Source organism: Zingiber officinale, chromosome 10B (genome assembly GCF_018446385.1).
Source record: "Zingiber officinale cultivar Zhangliang chromosome 10B, Zo_v1.1, whole genome shotgun sequence".
Taxonomy (NCBI): domain Eukaryota; kingdom Viridiplantae; phylum Streptophyta; class Magnoliopsida; order Zingiberales; family Zingiberaceae; genus Zingiber; species Zingiber officinale.
The window spans coordinates 10,378,052-10,400,131 of record NC_056005.1 but is presented as its reverse complement, the minus strand read 5'-3'; the positions used below and the strand labels follow the sequence as shown (position 1 = coordinate 10,400,131).

General features: G+C 35.2%; 2 protein-coding genes across 2 annotated transcripts; both read right to left on the bottom strand.

The window, feature by feature from the left end:
• Positions 1-534: 534 nt before the first annotated feature.
• Positions 535-9,042, bottom strand: LOC122029543. Its single transcript, XM_042588573.1, has 10 exons — positions 8,925-9,042; positions 8,600-8,801; positions 8,351-8,508; positions 8,097-8,242; positions 6,635-6,697; positions 6,410-6,502; positions 3,153-3,314; positions 2,930-3,033; positions 1,099-1,187; positions 535-1,012 (listed from the first exon to the last, which is right to left on the bottom strand). The coding sequence occupies exons 1-10, from the start codon at positions 9,010-9,012 to the stop codon at positions 756-758; spliced, it is 1,362 nt and encodes a 453-aa protein (XP_042444507.1). The 5' UTR covers positions 9,013-9,042; the 3' UTR covers positions 535-755.
• Positions 9,043-17,783: 8,741 nt separating this feature from the next.
• Positions 17,784-20,829, bottom strand: LOC122030549 (pentatricopeptide repeat-containing protein At2g01390-like). Its single transcript, XM_042589758.1, has 2 exons — positions 20,059-20,829; positions 17,784-18,952 (listed from the first exon to the last, which is right to left on the bottom strand). The coding sequence occupies exons 1-2, from the start codon at positions 20,720-20,722 to the stop codon at positions 17,958-17,960; spliced, it is 1,659 nt and encodes a 552-aa protein (XP_042445692.1). The 5' UTR covers positions 20,723-20,829; the 3' UTR covers positions 17,784-17,957.
• Between the last annotated feature and the right edge of the window lie 1,251 nt (positions 20,830-22,080).

Genomic DNA, 22,080 nt, shown 5'->3' with positions numbered 1-22,080 from the left:
AATAGAGTTTTTTTATGGTTTAAATATTTAAATATTATATTAAAAACTCTTAAATTCTTCATGGTATACAAATAACTGATGAATTGAATCTCCTAATCATAATCTAGTGCCGTATGGGTTCTACAAAGCGTATAAAAATTTATATGTAGAAAATATAAGAATATATATGAGCATGGATGTCTGTTTCAACCAGAATATTATATAAAAAAAATAAATATATAATTATAATATAAATATAATAACAAAAAATTTGATTGAAGAGACACCATATCTTTATCTTTTAACGTCGAAAGCAAACGAGAATAATCTTCTAAGAAGCTTAAGGGATGATGGCACTAAAAAACTTCTTATCAATAGGGAATAAGAAATTAGATCAAAATTATATCCTAAACTCTTAGAGACCTCCCCTTATATAGGCAACAAATCTATTATCAATCCATATAAATAATAAAAAATTAAACTAAAGAATTCTTCACATTCAGTTCACCGAAAAAGATAATTATACCCCACAGCAACGCCTAACAAGCAGCCACATTTGAAGCAATAAACCTGTTTTTTCTCACTCGTTCGTACAAAATACACACCATGGACGGTGAGGCAATAATTAGTACAAAATTGAGTTCACGCATACAATTGGTGTTAATCTAAAGTTACAACACATGCTACAACTTAATGACAAAATGAAAAAGAAAAAAAAAATGCTACATCCTGAAAGCTAAGAGAACCCAACAGTTGAAGGGATCAGGTTTTCTGAATTAAAACCACCTGAAGAATCTGCGCTGCTTCCTTTCTTCCCCTCTGCGATCTGATGTGGGCGTGACGTGGAGCCTTTCGACATTGTCCATGGCCCATCTTTGGAATTCAGGCGAAGAGACCAACTCTGTCAAGCCTTTGTTAGTCTGTTCTGTGGTAAAATTATCCCACTCTTTCTTGGAGAAGCGCCTCACAGGAGTGCGATGAATGGTGGAGTAATAGTCATCATCATGCATTGGTGACCTCCTATTTATCGAACCTGCAACAATGCAAAATACATGATATTTTTTTGACATGCTGACTAATCATAGTGATCAACCATCTGAATATCTGGCCGATAAGCACCTGAGACTGGGAAATTATATGATTGGGATCCATGTTGATGCAAGTGATCTGAGAGTCCTCCAGTCCTTCGAGTCCGCTTGTACATTCGCCTAAAAAACATCAACGGATTGTTAATTGTGTAATATATAATATGCAATTTAAATTGATCTAGAAGACATTCTTCAACTTTCTGACATCGAATTAAAAAACAAAAGATTCTTCTCTAGAGAAATTATAACGTGATCAGCAGAAGTTTTTTGTGTGGTATAGCTCCTGAAAATAATATTGACTCAGCTGAAATATGTCCCAAAGCATTATAATCGATGGAAATTGAAGTCAATTTTTGCATGAGAAATACGATATTCCACTAATTGAGAAAATAGTCTAACTAGAGCAAACCAAAGTTAGAATCACAATAAAATGGTTCATATACCTTTTCCCATAAGATTTTGCTAGTCTCATATTTGCACGATACAATCAGTTAGAAGGATTTTTCAGGTAAAGCATGACAGTGCTTCAGAAATACCAACAAACTCCCAATGAACACCAAGATTTGATCTACCTAAATTGATAACTAGTACAGAGGAGCGAGGAGAAAGTATCACAACTATACAAGTGAACCATTAACCATGACAATTGTGTGACCTTTTTCCAATCCCTTCCCACTCGCTTCATCTTTCCAAGTAAAACGAAGTCTAAGTCTGTTTTTATTTTATTATAATCCATAGCATGCTATTCTGAAAGGAATCCCACTGATATTAAGATGATCTTTTTTATAAAAAGCTTCATGAAAATTTCTAATTTTAATTTTGTATTTTTTAAAATAAAATTTTAAAATAATAAATAAATATTTGTCATATTATTCATCTCTAATAAATTCAAAAAAAAAAAAAAAAAACAGTCCAGTGCACAAAACTCCCGCCATGCGGGGTCCGGGGAAGGGAAGGATCCATTGTACGCAGTCTTACCCTACTTTTTTTTGCAAGAGGCTGTTTCCAGGATTCGAACCCGTGACCAAAACATTTTGATCACATGGCAACAACTTTACCGTTGCGCCAAGGCTCCCCTTCATCTCTAATAAATTCAAATGCATAAAAAACTCAACATTGTTTATTTTATTTTCTCTTTTCAACTCTCAAAGTTTATCTTAAAAAAATAAAAAACTAAAAGAGAAAAAAAACCAAACAGAGCCATGATAAACAGATTAACTAGAAACCTCTGCACTACTGAACTGCTCAGACAGATAATTTCAAACCTCTGTTGATAACCATTTATTTGGAGATATCAGTTTTAATGCTACCAGGCTTGGTTAGGAGACCGTATCACCAGACTTGTTAAGGAAATCACACCTTGAGAGAAATTCTACTTGAAAGGGTTTCTCTAGATCCGTGAGATTTAAGATGACATGATCAACCTCCAAAAATTAGTGCAAGGAATTTATTAAGTTCAATCTGTTGATTCAAAGAATCTTGAGTTTTAAGTAAAAAATACACCTAGAAAAGGAGAATTTCCCATAACAATGATGCTGACTAGTACTCAGCACAACTAGAAGACCTAATACAGAAATCTCATAGCAGACTTTTGGTTCTTTTGTATTGTACGCAATACAACTCTGCAATGCTGTAATTTCACTTGCCAAAGCACAAAATCAGGTCGATCTTATTTTGTATTATGATGTGGCAAACATTCTTAAAGATCAACCTACTGTTCTTTCCAAAAGTATAAATGTCAGCATTCCGAAAAGAAAAAAAAAAACAACATAGCATTCTATGGCAAAGAATTACTACTATTCCATGCCCCATACTGCAGAATCAAATGCAATCTACTGTCAGAATATATGAATCAGACCTACCTGAGTACACGTCGCAGAAATCGTAACCTTTTTCCCTTTGTCATTGCTACGGTAAACATTATGAGACCGAGCACCTCTGCTGCAAAAAGTGTATCCAAAGAGCTCTACAGAAAATGGTCATTCTGAATTTAGTATGATTTCATCAAAAAATTCCAAAAAATACCATATAAGATCAAGACGGCTTAAAAATAATCTAAAATGAACAGATGAAGAAACAAAATACCTCAAGAATTAAAGCAGCAGAAAATATCCAGATTGACCATTCAACAAAATAAGCGACACCATAATCGACCAACCCTTCCTCCGTCAGAACGAGTTTGCGGACAGCCCAATAACCAAACCAAGCTCCAGCTAACACAAGGCATATAAGAACAAATATACCCAGCTGGAGAATGCAAAAAGGAGGGGAGTAAGCAAACCACGAGAGAATCACTAGAAAGACAGTAGTTGCTGTACATACTGGTTCTTAATAAGAGATGAAGACAGAAAAACGTTCAGAGATATACATAGAAATCGGCAGACAATGTAACCAAATAATTGTAGTTGACAATAGGCACAATGGAAGATTGGAAAAGATCACTCTGAATTTCTAAGAAAGGTAACTGTCTAAAATACTTTTCTCACATCAAGTCAACCCAATAATTCATTCAAATAATAGTTGGATTGAGTCCATCTTTCTGACTCTGGAGAAGTAGACATGTATTAATTCAAAAGCAACTTATTCTTTTTTCCAAACAGAAAAATAATGTTTATAGAATTGAGAATTACCCAGAGACAATAGGAAATTTGAATACTCAATTTCTTTTGATAATCTGTACTCCCAATGGCTATGCATTGCTCAAGCACACTCCACGGATGATAGCTAGGGGAAGACAAAATAAGGAAGAGAAATTGAGAGTTGAATCAAGGTGTAATTTTCAGCTTAGTTTTTCCTTATGCCTGGTTTATAAATACACATTGTAACTCAATACTCGTGACTCTTGTAACTACATCCTCTGTCTAACCATGAGTAAACTTGCATGCCCACTGCTAGATAGCCACTAGCCCATTAAAGACACTATCCCAACCTAAACTTATGTGAATAACAACAAACCACAAGTACCAATAAAGGTTTAGGATGATGTTCCATGCTTGCCAACATAGGTCAAACATATTATTTCACCAACCATCACATGGAATGAGCTAAGAAAGATTCTTCTATGCTGTCTTCTCATACAATCCGCATACTTCTTCACACAAGGACAAGGATTCTTCCCACCAAACTTCCTCTACCAAGCAATGTGAGTTAACACACAACCTTCTGCATGCAAATGGTGACGTGAGGAGCCGACTATGATTTCCTCCATGTAAGAAGTTGCTCGCTCGCTCTTCTTCTTCATCCTCTCTGGTATCATATGTTGGCATACAAACAAAATATCATTTCTAACTATTTCAGATCATATCTTGTCATAATATGTAAGGCTATCACTAGCAGCATCAAAATATTTTAAATGATATTAAATTACATCAAATAGAGTCCCTTTCAGTCCCCCTCAACCCTTAAAAATGCCATCATAATTATTCAATTTGTAAAACTATGCCCACTGAACATGTTACCTTTTTCCCTTCATATTATCTGCTAAAGCTAGGCTTAATTGCTCCACGGCAATAGTATTTGTTTTATTTCATATACAACTCCACACGTCCACCTTAGCATTCTTATCTTTGCTATATTAATTACTTCTAACTGCTTGCACTCTAGCCCCATTAGCTTCATAAAATACTTTTTTTAGTATCCACTCTTTAGCCTAGTAATGGTTCTTCATCACTATCTACTTTCTTAAGTAATAGATACAAGATATTTAAAAGTATTAAAAAGCTATCTACTTTGTAAGCAATACATACAAGACATTTAAAACTATTAAAAGGATGTCTACTAGGTTAAGTATTCGTTCATCTTAACTATTACCTCACTTCTTTTCTAATTACAGAGTATATATTTTATATATTCAATTGTAGGTCTTTTAACTTAAAAGAAAAAATAATAATAATTTCCATAGTATCCAAAGCTGAAGCTTCAAATTATTCCATATCAATTAGTGTGTTTCTATCATGGATTCAACTATAAAATTCATATGGTAATCATGTAAAAAATAGGAACTTACAGCTAACCCTTGATAAAAGCTTACAGCTAACCCTCTCATATCCCAAAGACATTGTAACTCGTTAAACATTGTACACAAGTAATATCATAAGAATATAAATAGTAAATTCATTTAATCTTAGTTCAAAAGATAGGAGGGTAAAGCTAATGCTCATTGTGAATCTACAGCAATGAAAAATCATTTGTTATAATCCAATAGTCTCAACATTAGTAATTAAATTATCATGTGTTATTTACTAAATCAAACAATTTACTACATATTCCTTCTTATCTCAAAAACACATAATAGTAATTATTTGAAGGTCAATCATAAAATTTTCCAAATCATCAGAATCATAAGTGAAATTTTCTTTTCATTATATTCTCCATAGACATCATTGTTAACTAAAAGCATATATAATTAATTATTCAAATATAAACCAAATTAATATTCAATTGTTTTGTTTCATCTCTTATTATTCTATCGACCATCTTTTCATAAAGATTCAAGATAAAACTCGTCAACTTAATCCCTTTACAAATAGAACAACACTGTATGTGACTTTCGTCCAGTTTATATTAAAAACATGTCTTTCACAGATGAGCATCTCCTTGATCCTCAAACTTGATGTTGAATGACTCAACCAAATAATACTTGCTCCTGAATTCTTCAAACTATTAAAGGGATAGCATATACTCCCTTTTACTCGACATAAACCATGTGGGCCTAGGCCTTGGCCCGTGATACCATTATGTAAAATAACTTGCTATAACAACAAGTTTGCTCATGGCAACCTGATGACTAGGTTCTGTTGAAAAAAAAAAACTTTTTATGCAAAGCATTGAACCTACACTAACAGCTCAATATTGGCAGATAAGACCAAATTAAGCACAATGAGAAGACAGTTCAGTACTGCAAAATAAATAATACTACTAACATATTCAGATCCAGCGCAAACATTAATTTCATTGTTCATGTGCTTTGACAATTTTGTGCCATAACCCAGAAAGCAAATTGATTGAATCTTGCAACTCAAAGCATTAACCAAACATGACTTCAATTATCACTATAAACCTTACACACCCCTCAACAGTTACTGAAATGTTCATTTGTTGTTTCACAACATTCGAATGATTGTTCTAATATATATTCAAATGGCTAAAAGATAATGCCTTCTTTATCCCAGATGTAATATACTGAGCATACGTGATAATTACAGCATGAACATTTATGATAGTGTAAGAATGAGCTAGATAGTGAGGAGGGCACTTATATAACTAGGATTGAAAGAAACAGATGTTGCCCTTGTACTGTGATAAAACACAAAAAATAAAATGCAGAATGGGAACTTACATACAGGATTGTGCATATCTTCACTAACTCCCATCTCCACAAGAAATGTACGTAATAGTCCAGAAATATATGTTAAAAGAAAGGTCCCGACACCTACCTGTCAAAGCAAATAAAGATGGCACAGAATTAAAACAGGAAGAACAGTTGCATGTGTAAATTTGTAGAATTGCCAACCCCAAATGCATGAAACTTGCAACTTTTTGTTATCACATTAAGTCATAGAACTCACAATTGAAGAATAGAGGACTATAGCTAGTGAGCTTTTTCTTCCTGTTGGCAGTAGCTTCATGCCCTGTAAATGAAGAATTGGAAACATATAAAGAATTACAAATGTGAAAAGAAGGGTAGCCATCTAGGCTAAGATAATGTCTAAAAAGAAATTCCACAATCATGAAGCTATAAAAAAATTTGCGGTTGGATGCAAGGATTTTTATGCTAATGGTTTTAGTCAGTCAAACCAGAAACGAATAGATAAATCAAAGTAAATTATGTACATTGCAGTTGGTAATATGATCAGTGGACTTCTTCGTTGAGGATTGCTATGATATATGTATTCTGGAAAGAAAAGTGTCAAGTTTCAATAATTAATCACGGCTTGTAGCCACATGGCAGTTTTTCCTTACAAAGTGACAATTTATGCACAAGTAATGTTACTAAAATTAGAATTGCATCTTCTGAAGTTTTTTGCATAGTGACCAAAAAAACATTAGGATATACAAATTATCATAGTTTGCTTCAAATATGTTCTGCCAGCAGGATAAAAACAAAACACTATGCAATGTTAATAAATACTAAAAACATTTGATAATTTCATACTATCCAATTGGAAATAATTAGATGCTCTTCCAATTATTTTTCAGCCTTTTCCCCACAAGGACATAAATCTTATTATCTAATGTTTGAAAGCCCAAAGCAATCTAGAAATTTTATAACCAAGGCATTCTCATCTTACCAACAATTATAGCTAATTTTTATGAACTACAACCAATTTAAGATTTTGGAGTCATTAGCGAAGCAATAGATCAGGAGTTTCTTGATGTGTGTCTGCAACGGATTACCTATTGAAGCTAGGATTTTCATAACTTATCAATTTAACTTATTTCCTGTGCTTTCAGTAGTTCTATAATGGATGACTTAATAGTGCACATATAAATATGAAGAATGTAAACTAGACACAACATTTAATTAATTTATAACAAACAAAAAGAACATAGCATCAAATTTCCACAAAAGATAATTTTTTTTTTCAATATTTACTTCTCATTAGTTAACAATTCTAATGCTTAGATTCGAATGCTTAATTCTGATAGTTAAGGTCAAATGATTATTCATCAAATTTTTTGTATTTTCATTAAATAGGAGGTATTTCTATGTTTAAATGGCGGTGCAGTTTTTTATTTTCCAACGAGAAGGTAGAACATAGGTGTGTGCCAAGTAAATCAATAGATAGTGTTGATAGTATTGGACATATAGATAGAAGTGAACAACCTATTCTATACGATATGGAGAAAAAGGTTCCTAGTTGGTATAGGATAAACGACAGCAATTTGCATAAAAACACATAAGAAATCTGAAATAATTCATAGCAAACAAAAGGACATACTATGAGAGATAAGATAAAACTACAGCAAATTGCATAACAGCATATAAGAAATTATAAGATCACAATGATAGATTTGAGAGTTGATTACCTGAAAAAGAATGATTAGAACCACCACTATGATACCTAAGGTCATAGCGCCACCATAATAGAAAACCACCGACTCGCTAAGAGTATGAGCAGCTACCATCATGACCGCACCCAAAACCAGAAAAATCAAACGATGGAGCAGAAATTCTGAAAAACAAAATGGCGAACACATTACTGGCAAAGATGATGACCAGATAAGCTGGAAAGCCTGGAACATGGTTTATATTACTGATTAAAAAAAATGCCGGGAGTTACCTTCTTCTGTGGATAACTCAATCTTTCTCGATGGCTCCAGTGGCGTCCGGATATCCAATATCCTATCCTCGTATGGCGACATCGACTTAGTCCAAATAGGTTTGGAGAGCTTCTGCCACTGATCAGGGGAGCACATGCCTACCCCGATCGAAAAGTTCCTTGCCACAACCAATAAAAAAAAAAAGACCTCAAATGACAAATCGCAATATAAGACTCCAGGAGAAGGCGAGCTAGGGTTTAGGAAGGTACTTGTGGAAGCAGATCTCGGTAGTCTGGATGCGGAAGAGGGCATTGACTGGGTCGACGGAGACCGTTACCTTGAGGGCGTTGGCGTACTTGGAGGCCTTATGGAGCCGGGAGAAGCCACGTATAATGACACGGTTACAGAGGCCCTGAGATCCATCGACTGGGCGCCCGGCGGGGAGGACGAGCTTGGAAGGGTGGGAGACGACTGCATCCGTTGAGATACCCGGAGAATAAGAATACAAATAAGCGCAATGGGGTTGCGATTCGTCGGGGGATCGTGAATGACGAGAAAAATAAGGTACGGGAAAAGGAGGGTTGATTTGCTTACCGGAAACCTCATCGGAGGCGACGGTGGAAAGGAACAGGGTGTTGGTGACTAGGAGGAGCAGGGGAACGATTGCGGACGAAGGCAGCATTGTCGTAATTGGAATGACCGACGGTGAAACAACAGCAAACGAGAGTTGAGAATGGATTAAATATATAGTCTGTTTTTTTGTTTTTTAGAGTCGGTGGGCGGTACAGTGACAGGGTAAGACGGTAGGGGGCCGCTCAAGAAATATGTAGCGAGTATGTATTACAACCTAAGTAAGCTGAGCATAAAATTAATTAACTTTTGAAATGAGGGTTAAAGTTTAACTTAATTTATTTTTATTTTATTTTATTTTATAAAATTGAACTTTGTTATATTACTAATGAATGAAAATTAGAATTCACAATTAAAAATATATTAGTAAATTAATTAACAATTTAGCATCACATCCTCGATAACCCAATTAAATTCAAAATATCCTGCATAATATGTGACGGGAGTATGAATTTAAGATGTTTCTAACCAATCACTGCTCTCCAAACAATGGTACAACAATCCAACATTCTAACGACTAATCAGTTATTTAAGACTCGAATATCAACTACTACGATACATAATAAGATATTTTTTTTAGAGTAATGATGCTCGTAGCAAATTTTCTTAGCGAATTTGCTCCGCGACTGAGGTGACATCATTCGTGGCCAAGTCCACGTAGGACAAAAAATCACAGATGAGGCCTTTTGTAATCTTCCTCATTCGTGACCCGTGCCCTAACTCTCCTCCTCCCCCTCCGTTTTTTCGCGACCCCTCCTCCTGTGCCCTAACTCTCCTCCTCCTCCTTCGCATTCTTCATCCCTCTCCCGAAACCTACTCCCGTCAGTCAACTAACACAACGAAGCCCACAACCCCCTTCCCTGCCCTAACTCTCTTCTCCTTACCTCGCGCTAACTCAGCTGCGCCTCCTTCTTCTTCTTCCCTCTCCTTCCCAAGGCGCTGATCTTGTTGTCAATTTTGTGGTGGTGTGTGAAATCAGGCATTCGAGAAGGGCATCACGAAGTACATCAAGAAGGAGTTTGATAGCAAGTACAGACAGATTTGACACTACATCTCCGCATTTCACCATGAGATTTCTTACTTGATTAAAAAAACAACAAAATTACCTTCAACAATCAAGGCTTGTTGATATTATTACTTTCTAGCAAGTATTACTTTCTTCACCTTATTACTTTCCATTGCTCAGTTTATCTATTGTAGAATGTTTGTGTGAAAGCCCTTGACTTATTGTTGTTTGTAAATTAGTTGTATGTTTACAATTAGTCTATTATTTACAAACAAATTATATGAATCGGGTGAAGAATTAAAGGTCATTTAGGTCTGTATACTTTTTTTTTTAGTTTTGTTTTGTCTTAGAGGGACTTTGTTTCATGTTTTTTGATTATGTCTTTGTTTTCTATTTATTTTTGGCTTTGTAATTTTTAAAAAAAATAAATGTAGGTGAAGAAAGTATCATGGAAAAAGAAAAAATTGATTCAAATGAGATAAAGGATAATAATGACCATAGGGATCAAGACTCATCTCCATCTAGTGTAAATGAAGTCAAGCTTCCTGAGATTGGAATGACATTTTCATCTGAAGAAGAAGTTTGTACTTTTTATAATTCTTATGATCAGAATGGGTTTCGATATTTGCAAATTTGGTGGTAGAAATGGAGATGATGGAAAGTAAAAATATTTTTCTATTGGATGTGCCAAAAATGATAGGAAAGTATCTCAAGCAAAAAATATTTTATACCCTCGACCTTCTACTAAGACGAATTGCAAAGCTAATATTAATGTTGTTATTCGAAATGATGAGAACTTTGTGATTACTAGTCTATGCCTTGAACATAATCATATCTTGAGTCCTGGAAAGTCATGACATTTTAGATGTAATAAAGTATTGGATTCAGCCATAAAGAGAAAATTAGAGTTAAATGATCAAGCTGGAATAACTTTAAGTAAAAGTTTTCAATCATTTGTAGTTGAGGCTGGAGGTTATGAGAATTTGACATTTTATGAGAGAAAGTGTAGAAATTATATTTCAAAAGCTAGAAGATTGAAGTTAGGGGATGGAGATGCTGAAACTTTGAGTACTTATTCTTGTCGCATGTAAAGTAGGAACTCACTTTTTTTATATGCTTGATTTAGATGAGGAATCTCAAATAAGAAATATTTTTTGGGTAGATGCAAGATGTAGGGCCGCGTATGATTACTTTTTTGATGTCGTGACTTTTGATACAACATATTTGACTAATAGTTATGACATGTCATTTGCTCCATTTGTTGGGGTAAATCATCATGGTCAATCTATTTGGCTGGGATGTGGATTATTATCAAGCGAAGACTCAGCAACTTTCATATGGTTGTTCAAATCTTGGTTGACATGTATGCTCGGACATGCTCCAAAGGCTATATTCACAGACCAATCTCGTGCCATGACAATTGCAATTGAAGAGATATTTTCAAATTTGCATCATCGTCTGTGTCTTTGGCATATCATAAAAAAGCTTCCAGCAAAATTAGGTGGTCATACTCAATACAAAATGATAAAGAAATAATTGAAAAACATTGTTTATAACTCACTTACAGTTGATAAGTGTGATGAGAATTAGTTGAAAATGATTAAGGAGTTTAATTTGGAAAATAATGATTGGTTAAAATCTTTGCATGAAGAACGGAATAGATGGATACTTGTATACATTAAAGATAATTTTTGGGTAGGTATGTCCACATCTCAAAGAAATGAAAGTATGAATGCATTTTTTTATGACTACGCTCATTCTAAAACATCCTTGAAGCAATTTGTTGAGCAATATGATAATGCTTGGAAGAAGAAGATTGAGAATGAAAAACATTTGGATTTTATTTCTTTTAATTCTACCATGCCAATTATTCTTGGTCATCTTTTAAGTTGTTCCAAGATGAAATAAGAGGATTGATGTTTTGCGATGTCTCATTATTGAAGAAAGAAGAGACCACTTTAATATTTGAAGTAGTAGAAACTATCTTGGGAAAAAATGGAGAACCCGTAAGAGAAGTTTTCTTTATGGTACATTATACGGAGTTAGATTACAAATTGAAATATGTGTGCCGTTTATTTGAGTTTCGGGGAATTTCATGTAGGCATGTGATCAAAGTGTTGATAAGAATGAAGGTGACTGAGATTTCTATGAATTATATTATGGACCGATGACGTAAAAATATTAAGCGTGGGTATCAAAATATCAGTAGCATCTATGATGATTATGTTTGTGATGGAGAAAGACATCTGTATAATATTCTCACTCCATTAATACAAGAGATTCAACAACTTGGTGCAAAAAATGACGACAGTTGTTCTATGTTGGTGGAAATCTTGAAAGACACGAAGGAAAAACTTATTGTTAATGATCTTCAGCATTCAAGGGATGAACAACTGAAAGGAGTATTTACATCTGGTGCAAAAGCAATACACTCTCCATTAAAAATAAGATCTCAAGGTCGTCCACCCACAAAGAGAAAACAATATAAGATTGAACAAATTATGAAGAAATCAGTTGCAAAGGCCCGAAAAGAAGGTAAGTGATACATATAATAGATACCTAAAATAATTGTGTAGTATTATTTTGTTCAAGTAGATTCATGTGATTGTAGCTAGTTTAAAAAAAAATTCTAATCTATCTTGCAACAATAAAGATTGGAAAGTCGATGAGTTGATTGTGGAAGACTCGTGGAAAAGTGCAGGCAAGGACTAGAAGGTGAATGAACATACTATCCTTTAGCTTCTACAAAATTGTGTTTATGTTTCAAGTGTTTTGGATCCTAATTATAAAAACAATTGGTATTTACTATCAAACAAAAGTATGATACTGGTTTAGTTGAGATATATGAGAGTATGTATTGATAAACACTTGCTAAAATAACTGACTATTGGCTTTATTGACTTACATATCAGACAGATGATCTCAAAACTGTGGTCACTTACAATAAACAAATTTCTTGTATTGGACTTTGGGGGCGATCAATATTAGGTGTTGTTACAAGGTATTATTTTTTGCTGCATAGTTATTATTGTCATATGTCATTCACTTATCCTTAGTTTTGTTTCTGGTATAACAACCTTCTTTTTGGAGCAGAAGATTCCCCTATTGTCGACATGGTGTTGGATAGTGCCTTCTCAAATTTATTTGATCTTATAATGCTTGTGGATGTTTACAAAATTTGTTGGAATCTATCAAATTGAGAACAACTTACTGTGTAAATATGACATCTTGTTTTCCTTTTGTTTTTCCTTTTGGTTTTTGACAAGTAGCAGTCTGTGACATGCATATGCAGCCATTTGTGGACACATGTCTCATCTTCTCTGCATGCCTCTGGCAAAGTTTGATATCTCGAAGAGAAGAATTTGTATCCAAACTCCATTTCATTTCGAGGCACAAGAATAAGAATAATAACTCCGATGGTGAAGTCGTCGGCCTGAAATATTAGGCCCTACGTATCACAAGGCCTGAAATACGCAGGGCCTGATATTTCAGACCCTGCGTATCATAGGGCCTGATACGCAGGCCCTGAAATTTTAGGCCCTACGTACTTAGAGATAAGTTCGATGTGATCAAATAGTACTCAGAGACAAGTTTTGTGATCAAATAAGGGAACTGCCAAGTTCATTAAAAAAAAGAGAGAGATTGAGGAGAGGACTGTAGAAATATTATCTTCTTCCCTTTGATTGTAGAATTAACTTCAAGTTTTAGGAACTGAAACTTGAAGGAATTTAAGCTTGGATCATATAGAATTTAGTTGAAGAGAGGATTTCATTTGACACTATATTGATTGAAGTTAAAATTCAACCTGCAGTCGATCAAAAATCACAATCACAACACCATTTGGCACCAATAGGTTTCACTATTCTGAATCATTTGTAACTTCCATCAAATGTTTTTCTTTCAATTACATAATCAGGTTCCCAACTCCCTCCTTCATACCCAATTTGTGTTAACTTGGAAACTATTCACAAGTCTGATCAGTCCCAATGTAAAGAGTATTAAATAATAAAATACTCAACATCATAGTACTCGATACTAATTAACAAGATAAATTAACAAAATAATATATAACAAAATGCTTCGCATCATCCAACAATATTCAATACTAATTATCCTAATACAATTACAACATCAACATAATTCAAGATTCAAAAGTAGTTAACGATATAAACTAACAAACGAAATTTGTGTCCGGAATTACAAATATTTAGGTAGTTACATTACAACACCAATACTATTTAATACTAACTTGTCGGATGAACTAACAACCCAATCAGGATTATGGCTAAGAGAATCAAGTTCACCATCACTAATATCTAAATGAATTTCGGTACATTGATTATTCCCGGATAATGTCCATGAAATGCATTGTGCTCACTTTCAATTTTGCCCGATGACCTAGTATCGATCATCACCCACTTTTGTCATCCATGTTGCTCACATTTGTAATATTATTTTCCAGGATTCTTGGTTGATTTATAAATACACATAAATATTCTTCGTCCGCAGTCCCTACATGTTATAGGTTCGAATCTTCTATTTGTCAATGCTGCTATAACTTAAGGATGCCATGAAATAACAACCTAATAAACAAATTCCTTCACTTAGATTAAAAATAAATAAATTTATAACATCCATATATTAAACCAACAAACTACAACATTCAGAGAGATTGTATGCTAAATCAATTGAGAAATATTTAAAAAAATTTATCACTAAAATGGCAAGAGAGTTTTATAGCGGCTTAATAATTAAGAGATTGAACATACAACTTCAAAGTTAGGAGTGTTAACTTGGAATTACTCTTTTGCAATATTCCAACTCCTACGAGAAATAGATGCACGAAACATACATGATATTAAAACGAACCAAAAAATCATTTAGTCCTATTATTTGATATTGGTTGACTCTATGGATCTTGTTCCTCCATCCAACTACATTGCTGGTGAGAAAATTATGTTAATCAGAGTTCTCTTGAGCTTACTCTTTATATTTTTGAACTTCAACTGATTCAATCTTACCACAAATCAATTGATTGTCTTCAATATGTCCAATTTAGCATCACAATAATGGTTCCAAATTATTTAGTCAATACCGTCCAATTGAACTGGCACTGTAACCTAATCAGTAACTTTGAGTTGTTAGAACATAGCAACAGACCATGATTGATTGGAATCAGAAACAAAATTCAACAAAAAAGAATCCACTTATGAGCATGAGCAATGAGGTTGTTTCATTTCCTATCTACATGAGGAAGGATAAAAAAAATAGTATATAGTTGAGCTATTTAGGCTAGAAAGCTAAAAATCTACGGATGTATAAACCAAATCCCCAAATAAAATCACACTGTGGAACCACAAAAACATGAAAACAATTTAAGAACTTTAATTTTGTTGTTTTTTTAATCAAGCACGAAATCTCATGGTGGAGTGCAGAGATGTAGTGTCAATTATGTCCGTACTTGCTATCAAACTCCTTGATGTACTCTGCGATGACCTTCTCGAACGCTTGATTTCACATACCACCACAAAACTGACGACAAGATCAACGCCGGAAAGTAGGCGAAGAAATCATGGCAAAGAAAATTTACGAAATAGAGGGCTTTGATTCCTTGGGAGAGAAAGAGAAGAAGAAGAAGGAGGCGCAACTGAGTTAGCGCGAGGGAAGGAGAAGAGAGTTAGGTCAAGGAAGGGGACTGTGGCCTTCGCTATGTTAGCTGGCTGACGGGAGCAAGTTTCGAGAGAGGGATGAAGAACGCGAAGAAGGAGGAGGAGGAGAGTTAGGGCACGGGAGGAGGGATCGCGAAAAAATGGAGGGGGAGGAGGAGAGTTAGGGCACGGGTCGCGAATGAGGAAAATTACAAAAGGCATCATCTGTGATTTTTTGTCCTATGTGGACTTGGCCACGAATGATGCCACCTCAGTCGCGGAGCAAATTCGCTGAAGAAATTTGCTACGAGGATCATTACTCAGAAATTATCTTGTTGCAGCCAAGGATCAAGTTTGTTCTAAAAGATAAAATTGTTGCCCCAATTGAAAATGGATCAAGATACATGGATTTATAAGTTAGCAAAAGGCGAATACGTTTACTCCTAGTATTCCCACCAATTCGTCCCAGACTAATATGAAAGAGAAATCACGGACGGCTATTAGTCTTAGAATAGTGACTGGCGCATGAGGGAGATATTTACCTCGGCTATGTCGAGATTCAAATCTCAGACCTCAAGTTGATAACACCTCATACGTTAACCACCAGACCATCTCAACAAAATACATGGATTTACAGACTTAAAGCATGAAGAGATGGTGTGAGAAACAAACTGGAACAGTAGATAGATGAACATCAGCAACCTGTCAACACATTGAAAATAGGTCAATGGAGTTCTCTTAAAACATTCAGCAATCTGTGTATGAAGTGACAAATTCAGCTTCAAATCGTAAATGGTGGTAACAATTACACAACATAGAACATGTTACTGAGAATTTTGTAGACGTACTGTATTGATAGCCAATTGAATTGGATTTAACCTTTATATAAAACAGTTGAGCATAATGTTTGTTCAATATATCCATTGTTAACCAGTTTGGAATTTGCTAGTTTAAGTCAGGTTAAAAAAGAATTATATTAAAGTCAACTAAACGGAAGGGCGTTATCTGCTAAGTGGAAATAGTTTTGGCAAGCCCTACAACTCTACTAAGAAACATATCGAGCCAAATTCCTGGATGTGCTCTACACAGACCTACCAAAAGATTGATGTTGTAGCTTTCAGTTATATATTGGATAAATAAGCAGTAAACACCACCAAAGCTTATATATATATCTAGCACTTGCACCAAGAAGCCTCACACAATTAGGATGAAGCAACCAAATTAAGAATATTACAGGGAAGAAATTTAAGAACACACTATGGTGGTAGAGGTTTCACGAATTATCAGCCAAATAAGAAAAATCATGTAATGAATGCACTAGACGAAAATTCAGGGTTAATTACTAAACAATACCTAAACTATCGCAGACATTTCAAATAGATCATGCATATTTCTGTCATTCTGTGTCACTCGTTGAGTTTCAGTCACTCCAGAGTTGCTTATTGAAGGTTATGAAAGTGCCACAGCCAGTCCATACATAAGTGTACTATTAAGAACACAAACAATTTATTACAAAATTTAATAGTGAAAAAAAAACTAATTCTGTTTCTATGATTATTACATATTTGTCATTTATCTAACAATTGTTTCACGTTGACTAAGATGACATGGATACTTAGCAGGCATTCATAAATCACAGGTCCATTAGTGTAGCTGAACGATATAAAACAAAGTGCAATGATTGGAAAAACAATGAGGTTTAAAGATTTGAACTATTGACCAATTAGAAAGATTGATGATAACTTAGGAAGAATTGAAGAAGATTAGGCCCGAGAAAAGCTATATAACAAATTTTGTATCTTACTGGTCAATTAGATACAGATTTATTACAAAACTAGAATGAAATTATCTGATTTACCAATACAATTGTTGCACTACTTACCGGTAACCTATTTCGGCTTCTTTACAAGGATTGAAATATTCATTCTCGGAGTAGGAAATCTCATTTATAAACCACATATAACACCAGCATCTTTTATGCATTACTAGTTGGTGCAGAAAATCAAAACCTTCAAATTCAAACAACTAATGGTGTTGCATCTCCTAACAACTGAATATTTCTTTTGACTCATAACAATGCCACTGGGCATTCCTCTTGATCATGCAAGATCCATCCTCTTTTTTTATTTTCATTTGGAACTTGTTCCTTATTGATTTTCCAGCCAGAAACTTCTTGAGTTTCTGTCAGTTTATGAAACCTTATAGTATCCAGTTGCTACATGATCCAGTTCCGAGTGCTTTCCTAATGGATCTTAGGAGATATCTTCTAGTCAGTAGCAATAGCAGCAACAAAATGCTCAAGACTTCAATTTCTCAAGTTATTCTCAGTAATTCAAATGCTGCCTAACTGGGAGTCCCTTCAAAAAGGAAATTACAGAAAATTTCATCCAGTGATATTTTATCTTGATAATATTTATTCCCTCGAATTTTCTTCTTCTCTTTCCTACAAACTTCTGCATCAGCAAATCTGCCGCACCTTTGTAGACCAAGTATCATCACCTCATATGTGCCAGATGAGATAGGAAGGTTTTGTGTTCTTAATTTTGAGTAGAGATCAAGAGCTTTCTCAGTTTCACCAGCTTGAAAAAAAGCATCCATAAGAGCTGTACAGGTAATAATGTTCTGCTCCATTGGCAAAGAATAAAAGATATTTTCCGCATAACTACAGAGCCCTGCACAGCCAAGCCTATATATCAAGAGATAAACAAGATATGTTCCAAAGTTAATGCCAGTTTTGGCCATTTCATGAACAATCTCCAAGACCATCTGAAATGCATTCTCCCTGGTGAAGAAGCCAAGAAGAGAGATGTAGGCAGCTCTATTGAGAACTGTCCCAATTTGCAAACAGTGTCTGAATGCTACTAGTGCACAAGAGGGCTTGTAACATGCACAACTGACTTGAATGATAGTAGATATGAGCTCAGTGTCAAATTCTATATGCTTGCTAATCATCCCATGGAGCATGTGCTCTATAGCAATAAAGTTCTGGTTTGCTAAAAGATTAATTATTATGGACCTATCGACCAAATAATTTGTATCAGAAAGAGTTCTTTGATTGTCTAAGTCCTCTTCACAGCCTTCAAACGAAAGATGAGGGTTCACTTCTCGAAGAAGATGATCACATTGATTTTTCAGTCTCAAAGCTTCTAGTGCTTCCATAAATACCGCATGGCGAAGAACTATTGAGTGTTGCTTCATTTGCTGGAGAATTTGTCTCATTACCAGTGTTTCTCCAGCTTTGGCACACTTCTGAATGAGAATATTGCATGCAGCTTTATCAGGTACAATTCCTGCCTCTTGCATTTCACTCATTATCTCAAGGACAGCCTTAAATTTACCTGAGGAGCAAACATGCTGACCTTAGTAACAGAATGTACTAATAAACTAGAAACTTCTCCTAGAACTAGTGGGCACAGCAGGGCACATGCACTACTATAATTTTCGAGAGCTGAAGGGCGAGTACATTGGTGAAAAAGAAATATTTTTTGTAAAAATAAATAAAGAGCTCCTTCCCACACTCTTTTTGCACTCCTCTTCATCACCAATAATGTGAACATTGCAAATAGAGGCGGGCATCCAAAATTGAAACAAAAAAAGAACCAAATCAATCACACCTGTTAATCGCCATTGGCGATTTCCTTCAGCTTTCCTGTTTGTCAAATTTTTTTTGCTGTATTTGCTAAGTTTCCTACCCAGAAACTCCTGATTGCCAAATCACACAGTAGGTAGTAATATTTCACATAATAAATAGGCTCATTCTGCAATTAAAATCCAATGCCTATTAGATACATTTCCATGTTATCTTAACCTAATCAAGTATACATTACAACATGCAAATAAGACACATTGTTGGAAGCATACAAATTGCATAACAAACCAATGCTTCCAAAATTGTTCTCAAACCAAAGAAAATGTGATATTTCCTAGAACACAAATCTCTAGCAAGCTAACTAAAATAGTTGTCAGTGTTATATTTCCGGTATATCATAAAATTTTCACACTCAAAGAGCTTCAAACTGCAGTTACTGCCGTATGTACATTAATGCGCTTCCCTCTCAATATTCCAATGTTAAAAAATAAACACCTTCATAGAAATTTCAAAAGTTCAATTCAATTTCTTTCCCTTCCACATTTGGGTCATCTACACATTTCATTTCTTCAAATGCTAGCTTTCTTATCTTCCTAGCACATATATTTCATTTGCCAAGAATAATCTTTGTTCATGACACAGCTACACTACCATTCATCCACCAACTATTCCTGGATTCAGTTTAATTGGTATATGGTAGAAGGCTGGAGAAAAAGGTAACACACAGTAGCTAAACCTAACGGAAGAGAAATAATGAACGGAAAAGAAGCACCAAATCCACAACTTCAGTAATCATATATCAACTAATTCAATGAGAATTAGCATTCGCGAGTTTTTATTTGAAGTTTGACTCACCAACTCCTGCCAGGTGCTCCATGAGCACTGTATAGGTGTGGCAATTAGGAGAGAGCCCAATCTCCAACATCTCCCTATAGACGCCGGCCGCCTCATCGGACCTCCCATGGTCAAACAATATCTTCATGAACGCAGTATAGGACACCAGCGTCGGGCGACACCCCGTCGCCCTCATCTCCTCCCACGAGCGCACAGCTCCTTCCAGATCGCCGGATTTGGCGAGCCAATGCATGACGGAGGTGTAGGTAGCTGCGTCCGGGACCACTCCCTTGTCCTGCATCTCCCGGAATACGTGCCACATGGAGGATATCCGCCCTGCCTCGCCGAAGATGTCGAGCATGGTAGTGTAGGTGAACCGGTCGTGCTTGAAACCCGGAAGGCGGGCGGCCCAGTGGAAGAAGAGCCAGGCTTTCTCCATGGGTGGGTGGGTCTTGAGGACGCGATTGACGGTGAAGGAGTCCCATCGTATGGGGAATTCGCGGAGCTCGGCGGATGCGGAGTGCCAAGGCGAGGAGCGGAGGATGGTGGAAATCTTGTGGACGAACACAGCCACCGGGGGATTCGGCGGCGCGGGTTTCGCGGGAGCAGATCGAAACTTCTTGTTGAGGCGACGGGTGAGGAGCGTGGAGAGAGCACGGCCACGGGGAGCCTGCGGCGGCATCATCGGGCCGAAGCAGAGCAGCGGAAGGGGTTTAAGAGGATGCTCATCAGAACATAGATAGCATCGGGTTGTCGGATCAAGTCTAGCACTAGACCGCCCCGAGGAAATCAATCTTGTTCATCCATACATATATTTAGAACAGAGCATTCTATTACAATCAGACTAATTGAACGGAACTATTGATAATGGAATTAATCAAACTTTCGAATCAATCAAATTTTGTTATTAAAATCAAATAGATGGAATTGTAATTTCGTCGTAGCCAAATTAATCAATTTAAAAAATTAAATTTTTATAAAGACTTAACCAATTTAATAAAAAAATCTTAATATTTTTTATTATGTAATAAACAAATTAATTTAATCTATTTTCAAATTTTAAAATCGAACTAATTTAAATTTAAATTTGAAACAGTCGATATTTTCCAAACTTCCAAATAAACCAAATTGAATTTCTGAATTAATGGTTTTTTTAATTAATTGAAATTTTTTTGCTCCTGACATATAATAAACATTCAAGTAAACAAACATGATATTTTTAAATTAATTTATCAATTTTTATCATAAATTTATCAAATATTATTGTTTCGCTTGCTAAGGAGTGGCTAAATAGGATTTAGTAGATCTTATAATTAAAGCATTAACATCAAGAATTATAATTTGTGCAGATTTTTTTTTTTAATGTGCGGTTTGTATTTGAATAGGTATATATAAGGGTGGCAATTTGATTCTGGTTCGGGTTGGCGGGTTGGTGGGTTAGAAAATGACAACCTGAACCCGATCTGATTATGAATTAGAGTCAAACTATTCAACCTGAACCTGATCTGTTTATTTTCACTTGACCCGAACCCAACCCGTTTGACCCGTTTAACCCGTTTGACCCGTTGACCCGTTTAACCCGTTTGACCCGAACATGACCTGAATTAATAAAGAAATTTTGCATATTAAATTAAAAATTAAAAATAACATTTATCTACGTAAATTTAAAATCCATATCATAAATGATAAATCATAACAACATTGCAATCAATAGCACATATCTATGTTTAGGGTTTTTTAACTTTTTTAAATTTGTAATTTTAGTTTAAATTTATAATTATAAACGGGTTCGCGGGTTATAATTGGGTCATTTCAGGTTGACCCGAACCCGACCTGTTTATTAATTGGGTCAATTGGGTCGACCCGATTTCGACCCGAACCCGAAACTACCCAACCCTAACTTGATTTTTTTCGTATTCGGTTCGAGTCTTGTTTTCGTGTCGGGTCAAAAATTGCCACCCTAGGTATATATTTTCATAAAAAAATATTCAAGGTTAATTATGGCCTCTTTCTAATAATTGTATTGGAGAAAATGTTAATTTA